The 8837-nt window shown below is 36.4% G+C and overlaps 1 protein-coding gene across 1 annotated transcript; it reads left to right on the top strand.

Annotated features, from left to right (window-relative positions):
* Window positions 1-5274: 5274 nt before the first annotated feature.
* On the top strand, window positions 5275-8837 carry LOC147550667 (serine/threonine protein phosphatase 2A 57 kDa regulatory subunit B' kappa isoform-like). Its single transcript, XM_086669050.1, has 2 exons — window positions 5275-6955; window positions 8182-8837. The coding sequence occupies exons 1-2, from the start codon at window positions 5813-5815 to the stop codon at window positions 8524-8526; spliced, it is 1488 nt and encodes a 495-aa protein (XP_086525176.1). The 5' UTR covers window positions 5275-5812; the 3' UTR covers window positions 8527-8837.

The raw sequence follows: 8837 nt of genomic DNA, 5'->3' as shown, positions 1-8837 counted from the left end.
TTAAAAAACAAGCTTAAATTCTAAAGGCACCCCCTTAAATTCTAAAGGCACTCCTGAAATGCTTAACATTTATATATTAGTTAATAGACCCAATTAATAAAGGCCCCTAAATTCTAAAGCCACCCCCCTAAATTCTAAAGGCCCCCCTTAAATTCTAAAGGCACCCCTTAAATTCTAAAGGCATTTATATATTGGTTAAAGGCCCAATCTATTATATAAAACAGAAGGGAAAACGATGACTGGGACAAACATCCTTTTCTAATAAAGGATATTGTTTTGAAGCCCTTCTCAAAATTTAAAATATAGTCCTTCGTAGAAATAAAGTTACCTATTTAAAAAACAATAATCTTTTCATGTAAGAAAAAAAGAAACAAAATAAATTTCAAGGGTTAAAAAAAGAAATAAAAATCTCTCTCTCTCAATAAAATAATAACTAATTTAAGAGAAAATAAACAAAAAATATAATACAAAAAAATAATAACTAATTAAAATCTCTATCTCAATAAAATAATAACTAATTAAAATCTCTTTCAAGTGTCCGAGCCCTAGGGCACGAGATATACCCTAGTTAATAAATAGAGTTAATTCCTATATGGCCCCCTACTTTGTGACCAGCTTCCTTTATGGCCCCCAAATTTTTGTAAATTCAAATATGGCCCCCTATTTTCATGGAAATGTCATAACTACCCTTCCTATTAATATATTTTCAAAAAAAATATATAACAAAAACTTAAATTCCACCTCACTTCCCTCTCCACCACTCATCTCTCTCCACGTCACCTATCTCTCCAACTCACCTCTCTCTCTCCAAGTCAGCACTCTCATGACTTCAAACTAAAAAAAAAAAAAAAAAAAAAAAAATTTTTTCACTCACCTCTCTCTCTCTCTCTCCAAGTCAGCACTTCATGAAGGTCGCCGGCCGGAAAATTTTCCGGCCGGCGACCTTCAAACTAAAAAAAAAAAAAAATTTTTTTTTTTTTCACGCATCTCTCTCTCTCTCTCTAAAGATTCCGGCGAAGGGGGTTTCCCTTTGCCGGAATCTGGTCTGTTGAAGAACAGACCAGATCGGCCTGTTCTTCAACAGACCAGTTCGGTCTGTTGAAGAACGGACCGAACTACTTTGGATGTTCATGTTATAAACTACTAAAATTCATAATCATGTTTTGAAGACTGGGTTTTCATTTAGATGTTCATGTTATAAACTACTTTGGTTACTACGTATGGTGTTTGTGGGGATATGAGAGATGCACGGAAACTGTTCGATGAAAGTCCTGTAAAAGATTCAGTATCATGGAATTGTTAAACCCTAAACCCTAGAATATTAGTATGTGAACTGATTTTTATCAAGTATGAGTTCAAATTTGATTTTTTCTACTTCCCCATTTTTGTTTTTTCATAGAATATTAGTATGTGAAATATTGAAGTGTAAAGATATAGCAATTTAATACATAATTTTGTTTCTTTAGAATCAGTTTAGTTCATGGGACTGTGAAGTTATTGCAATCAAATATGGAGGATTCGTCGTTTTTCGATAGAATGATCAGCAATCTAAGAGCAACAAGCAAGTAAATGAATTCAAAACCCTTTCTTCATTTTGATTTCAATCTTTCTTTGTTGACAATTTATCATACATGTTTAAAGACAAGTGATTGCATCTAGTTATTACTCTGAACTCTAATTTGTAGAACTTTATCACCTTCTCTTTCTTGCTACGGGTTCATTGAAATATGATGGGCAAAATTCCATTTTCATTCTAACTTTTATCTGACTTAACTTCTACCCATAGCTAAAATCAATCTTAGTTTCATATAAGATGCCTTCCTAACTATATATTCTCTTTCTTTTGGGGGCATATAGGTTGCTATCTTTTCATGTTTCTTCACAAGTGGAGAAGAACAAGAGAAAGCCATAAAAGAAACCCAAGAAATTTTGAAGACCATTGAAGAACATGCAGGACTTGGTGAGAAGAAATTCTTTGGAGGAAATGAAATTGGATTAGCAGACTTGGCATTTGTAGTTATAGCTCATTGGTTAGGACCTTTTGAAGAAGTAATTGGAGTGAAGATATTTGAAGCCCATACTTTCCCTCACTTGAATTCATGGATGAAAAGGTTTAAAGAAGTTCCTGCAATAGGTTTAAATGAAGAACAGACGGTCTGTTCTCCAACAGAACAGACCAGATCTGTTGAAGAACAGACCGAACTGGTCTGTTGAAGAACAGGCCGATCTGGTCTGTTCTTCAACAGACCAGATTCCGGCGAAGGGAAACCCCCTTCGCCGGAATCTTTAGAGAGAGAGAGAGATGAGTGAAAAAAAAAAAAAAAATTTTTTTTTTTTTAGTTTGAAGATCGCCGGCCGGAAAATTTTCCGGCCGGCGCCTTTCATGAAGTGCTGACTTGGAGAGAGAGAGAGGTGAGTGAAAAAAAAAAATTTTTTTTTTTTTTTTTTTAAGTTTGAAGGTCGCCGGCCGGAAAATTTTCCGGCCGGCGACCTTCATGAGAGTGCTAACTTGGAGAGAGAGAGGTGACGTGGAGAGAGATGAGTGGTGGAGAGGGAAGTGAGGTGGAATTTAGGTTTTTGTTTTTAATTTTATTTTGAAAATATATTAATGGGAAGGGTAGTTATGACATTTCCATGAAAATAGGGGGCCATATTTGAATTTACAAAAATTTGGGGGCCATAAAGGAAGCTGGTCACAAAGTAGGGGGCCATATAGGAATTAACTCTAATAAATAAAACATAATTAATAAATATTTGTCTAAAGGCACTCTTTTTCTCACCTTCTCATCAAACACCTAAAATTTGACTTTGAGGTAAGAAATCTATTTTCTTTCTAATAGGAAAGAAAGCCGTTTTCTTACCCATACATTTTCTCGCGTATCAAACAGACCCTTGGAGTATAGTGTGGAAGCTATTGTCAAATTCCAACAGATTCTTACCCTAATTTGCCCATCACACAGAAGGCATGGGACAGACCCGCATTATACTTTCCAATCTATGATTATGATGCCTCAAAAGTCAAAATCCAAGGCTATAATTGAAAGGGAAAACATAATAAATAATTATGAAGTTTTACCAAAACTGACAATAATTTTGTTATGAGTAATGATAGAGCCATGAAATTTGTAGGCAGATTTCGGACGGAATCCCAAATCAACAGCTAAGATTTCCTCGTGATCTGGAACACAAATCAAGAGAAAGTATAAAAATGAATCTTACCGTTGAAAAAGCATGTCATAGCTATCAAACAAGTGAACCTATTGTGGTACCAATAAGGAACTTTTTTACTTCTTGTTCACCCCACCCCAATTTAATCTCTCTTCGTGGAGTATGTCAACAAAGACATAACCCATGACGCCCAACCAGAATGGAGAGTTTACTCTCAAAGAGACGTATGAAGTTGTTCGACCTAAAGGGACTCGATTGAGCTGGACTTCCTTAGTATGGTCACCGGAAGGTATACCCAAACATTGCTTCATCACGTGGCTTGCCTGTCGAAGACGCCTCACAACCAGATCGTTACTGGCTAGTTGGGGTATGATTATAGACACTACATGTGTATTCTGTGGGGGAGATGAAGAAACGGATTTCCACTTATTCTTTGGTTGTTCGGTCACAAAGATTATATGGGAATCTCTATTACTCAAGATGGGTTTTCAGAGAGTATGTGCTGCTGATTGGGAAGGGGAGCTACAGTGGTGTATTAATCACTTTGGTGGGCCTTCTATTGCTGCCCGAGTGGGTCGTATGCTTCTAAATGCCTATGTCTATCATATTTGGAAGGAGCGGAATAATAGGGTATTTAGAAGTAATGTGATGTCAGCGAGGCTGATTATACACACTATTTGTGATGAAGTGAGGATCAAGCTGAATACCGTTACCAAACGGTTTGAAGACACAGAGGAGAATCGAAGAACCATCGATCGCTGGAATCTTACTATCTCTCTCCACAAGCCGGTTTATATTTCATGTAAATGGACTCGGCCGACAACCGGGAGATATATGATTAACACGGATGGTGCACTCAACGAGGTGGAGGCGGGGTATGGAGCCATTATTCGAGACTCGGAGGGGACTGTTGTGAAGCAGCCACAGGTCAGGTTGATGGACAGACTATCTTCATACACGAGCTACAGGGTGTTGAGTTGGGATTGGAGTTAGCACTTAGTGCCGGATTGCAGGAAGTTGAACTTGGTCTTGACTCGATGAATATCAAGTTACTTCACATCAGCAATTACCATGGAGGGCGAGGCGTCTGTGGAAGAGAGTTCAGAGGCTTCGGAGTCAATTTCATAGTTTTCGGGTTTTTCATGTCTATAGAGAAGCCAATTAGGCTGCTGATTTCCTGTCGAAGATGAAGCTCGGACCGGGGGTAACTCACTTGAATATTAGTCAACTTCCAGTGGAATTAGTCAATATTGTTAATGCGGATTCTAGATGAACAGTGAGAATGAGGAAAGGGTGGGGCTAACGATATGATGTAATTTGATTTCTTAGCTGTTTTTTATATCTTATTTCTTTGTATTCGATCGGGCTTCTCCCGCTTATCATAATCAAAAAAAAAAAAAAAGCAAACGAAGGTGAACGTCACCACATTAAAAACAGATGTTTATAGAGAACTCGGGTCAATGGTCATTGACCCGAGACAATAAAATTTCTGGATGCTAAGAACATTTTGCCATGGTACCTTTAGAAGCACTCTCTAGCCTTTATAAGATTTACCATTCGGTCTATCACAATTCACACATGTAGCTTCCACCCTTTATAATCTGGATTAAGGTTAAGATCAACTGTTCACAAACTAAAAGCGCAATTCATATGCCATAATGCCCAAATCCACCTTAATTATATTCCTAATTGGAACATAAGCTTCTGAATGGATTTTTAATGAATTACAACCATATAGATTTCGATATAGTTATGTGCTTTTCATATTATACGTTTTATCATCATATTTATTTTCATGCTTCTGTAATAAGTTCATTTTTCGTTCTATACGAAAGTAACTTACTATAATAATATCGGTCACTGCTTTGAGATGAGAACATTAATTCGACGAACGTTGCATGTAAACAAAATTTTCTACTCCATTAAGATAAGAGAACAAATTAACAAAGGCCTTAACAAACAAATAGGATTAGAATTTGAACCAAATTATCTAAACTTGGGCTTAACAAATTAACAAAAAAGAATGAAATAAAGTGGCTTCCATCTCCAGATTAACAAATCAATAAGCCCTAATATTAATAATGCCCCATTTTACACCCCCACTTTACTCACCTTCATTTTAGTTAGAAACCTCCATTTGTTCCTCACGGAGGAGTTCTCTTAAAACCACCGCCACCACCACCGCCGTCATCGCCACTGCCGTCGTCTCATTCGAATCGGAATCCTCACGTTTGAGTATAATTATTTCCTGAGCCATTAATGTGAAGTCTTTCTCTCTCTCTCTCTCTTAACTTTTTCCCTAATTGATTTCTGTTGCCTTCGTTAACCGAATCTCAGAAAGTAAAAAAGTTAAGATTTTTCGTTTATTTCTCTCTTTATATGTCAACATTATGGAGATTTCTAGCAAGATCTGATATTTCTAATCAAAATTGGGATTTTCAGCAATACCATTAGGGTTTCTGATTAATATCTTCATGGTACTTGTTGTTTATGAATCAGATCTGCGGTTTAGGTCTTCAATTTTGGAATATTAGGGATCAGATTTAGGTTATCTGGGTGGAGGTGTATTTATTGGGATTGTTTTTAGGTGTATCATGACCTTGATCTAGGGTTTCCCTCTTAAATTTGACATCAATTGGCAACAATGCTCAAGCAATTTCTCAATAAACTTCATCGGAAGTCTTCAAAATCTGATAATAGTGATTCTGTTGGAAGTGATTCTGGCAACAATGGGTTGTCTGGTGGTAATGAAATTCAATGTGGTAATAGTATGAATGCTGTTTCCGTTGTTAAAAGAATGTCATCCGCAGTTTTTCCGTCAAGTGTTGTAGCTGGAATTGAACCTTTTTTAACATTCAAAGATGTTTCGAATCCGGAGAAACAGAACTTGGTACTCAGTAAGTTAAACCTATGTTGTGTGATTTTTGATTTCAGTGATCCAAGTAAGAACTCTGTAGAGAAAGATATTAAGCGTCAGACATTACTAGAGCTTGTAGATTTTGCTGCTTCTGGTTCTGCTAGATTTACTGAACCAGTAATTGCAGCTATATGTAGAATGTCTGCCGTGAACTTGTTTAGGGTTTTTCCACCTAATTATCGAGCAAACTCGAATGTTGGGGAAAATGATGATGATGAACCCATGTTTGATCCTGCTTGGTCTCATTTACAATTAGTTTATGAGTTACTGCTTAGAGTTATCACTTCATCTTCACTTGATGCAAAAGTTGCAAAAAAGCATTTTGATCATTCATTTATCTTGAAATTGCTAGAACTTTTTGATTCTGATGATCCAAGAGAAAGGGATTGTTTGAAAACAATTCTACACAGGATTTATGGGAAGTTCATGATTCACAGACCGTTTATTCGAAAGGCTGTAAGTAACATCTTTTATCGTTTTGCGTTTGAAACTGAACGACATAATGGAATTGCTGAACTACTGGAGATTTTTGGGAGTGTAATAAGTGGGTTTGCTTTACCGTTGAAGGAGGAGCACAAGATGTTTTTATGGAGGGCTTTGATTCCTTTACATAAACCAAAATCTGTGGGTTTTTATCTTCAACCGTTATCGTATTGTATATCTCAGTATCTAGAAAAGGACCCAAAGTTGGTAAATTCTGTGATTAGAGGGTTATTGAAATATTGGCCAGTAACAAGTAGTCAGAAGGAAATAATGTTCTTGGGTGAGTTGGAAGAGGTCTTGGAAGCTACTAACATGGTTGAATTCCAAAAGATTATGGTCCCATTGTTCAAGAGGATTGGATGCTGTCTCAGTAGTTCTCATTTCCAGGTACTTTCTTTATTTTTCCACCCTTACCTATTTTTTTCGGTTATATTGTATCCACTTACTGTAGACCGACCCAGGAGTGAATTAGGGTTTATATTATTATTTCTGCACTCTCTGTGATGGTTTCTTCATTGTGGAAGAACCAATTAGTTGAAATGAAAATACTGTTATAATTTCTCAAGAGTTCCATAAGTAGAATCTTGGAATAATCTCATTCTCTAGTAGTCTAGTATTATCAACTTGAATTTTAATGTTCTAATGGTTAAAATATGACAAGGCTACTGCTTATTGAAGCTTATGAAGAAGAAACCAGCTCCTAAGAAAGTTGTAAAGATCATTATTGTCATGGTTAAAACTTCATGATTATGTAGTTATCAGCGTAAACTGTTTTCTGCTGGTGTGTACTTGTAGGGGAATGCTATCTATCCTTGCAGATTATAGGATATTTCCAAATGTATTCTGTGTTACTACTACGTTTGGTTGCGATGTCTTTTTTCTTCAACTAACCGAAGTTCTTGGTTGGTGTAGCCAAAATTTTAAATGTTGATAAATGATGACACTAGATAACTTAAGGACTCTTCCTGCTCATCTCTGTGCTGAGATAATCCGTAATCATGTTCTTATTTTTTTTCATACTACATGATTTTTTGTACTTGGGCTAAGTTCAAATACCAATTAACGTTGGATTCCTTTTAGTATTAAAGATATTATATTGTTTGTGACTTTGTTCAGACGGAAACTGATATATTAATATCTATAACTTCCCTACATGGTTTGGTATAGGATGTTCTTTTCACCTACAGGATTTGGTGTAGGATGCTCTTTTCGCTCATTGAATATTAAGTTGTATTGGTGCATGCTATGCTCCAATTTGAGCAAGTATACTTGTAAGGTTCTAGATACAGTAACTTTGTTGTCTCTAAGAACTTGAGTCTCGCTGCTGCTGCTTAGGTTGCACTTGTACCAAACTCGCCAAAATATGAGTAAGTTGTATGATCAAATAGTTGATCTCAAGAGAGATTTTAGGTTGAGAAGAAAGAACTTTGGATTCAGGCTTACTTTTATGTAGAAATTTTGTGAGTTTCAAACACTGTTAACACTATTACTGGTTGTCTGTCTTTCTGCTACCTAAATACTATCATCTGTTTAATCTTTGAGCATATCAGTGAGTTGAAGTTACAGATTCAAGGGAGAAAACAAGTAACCTATGCATTTTGTATTCATTTCAGGTGGCTGAAAGAGCACTACTTTTATGGAACAACGATCACATTGTGAGCTTGGTAGCGCACAACCGACAGGTGATCCTACCCTTAATTTTCCCAGCACTCGAGAGGAACACCCAGAGCCACTGGAACCAATCTGTGCTAAATCTGACTCTAAACGTTCAGAAGATGTTCTCAGAGATGGACAATGACCTAGTCATGTCTTACCAAGGAAAGTTTGAAGAGGAAGCAACAAAACTAGTAGCAGCAGCCGAGAAGCGGAAGTTTGCATGGGAACGCCTAGAGAATGTCGCTGGATTCCAGCCAGTAACAGAAAATACTGCAGTTCTTGTACCATCTATTGCAGGCTAATCTTCCAAGGGTTCACCATATTATATATATATATATATACCACCAAGCTTGTTCGAATTTGTTTCTTGCTTTTCTTTTCTTAGGATAGCAAGGGAAGTATAGTCCGGATGGTCTTATGAGTGGGAGATCGGATTTGGATGTGATTTTTCTTACCCTAAAATTCGAAGTCATCTTCCAATCTGTAATCATTACATCTTTTACGTATACATTGCTTTTCTTTTCTTGTTTCCTCCTTTTCCCCTTTTAAATGTATCTATTGATCTTTATATGTTAGATGGTGTTTTTAGTTTATGAATCTGAATTATCCTCAA

The sequence above is a fragment of the Eschscholzia californica genome, unplaced genomic scaffold, assembly GCF_041429995.1.
Source record: "Eschscholzia californica isolate CP2 unplaced genomic scaffold, dmEscCali1.0.p SCAF_3, whole genome shotgun sequence".
NCBI classification, from domain to species: Eukaryota; Viridiplantae; Streptophyta; class Magnoliopsida; order Ranunculales; family Papaveraceae; genus Eschscholzia; species Eschscholzia californica.
The sequence above is the reverse complement of the archived record's forward strand: the minus strand, read 5'-3'. Positions and strand labels throughout refer to the sequence as shown.

Coding starts and splice junctions, on each gene's coding strand:
- LOC147550667 (XM_086669050.1), top strand. CDS start 5,813: ATGCTCAAGCAATTTCTCAATAAACTTCATCGGAAGTCTTCAAAATCT. Junction 6,956..8,181: donor TCAGTAGTTCTCATTTCCAG/GTACTTTCTTTA, acceptor TATTCATTTCAG/GTGGCTGAAAGAGCACTACT.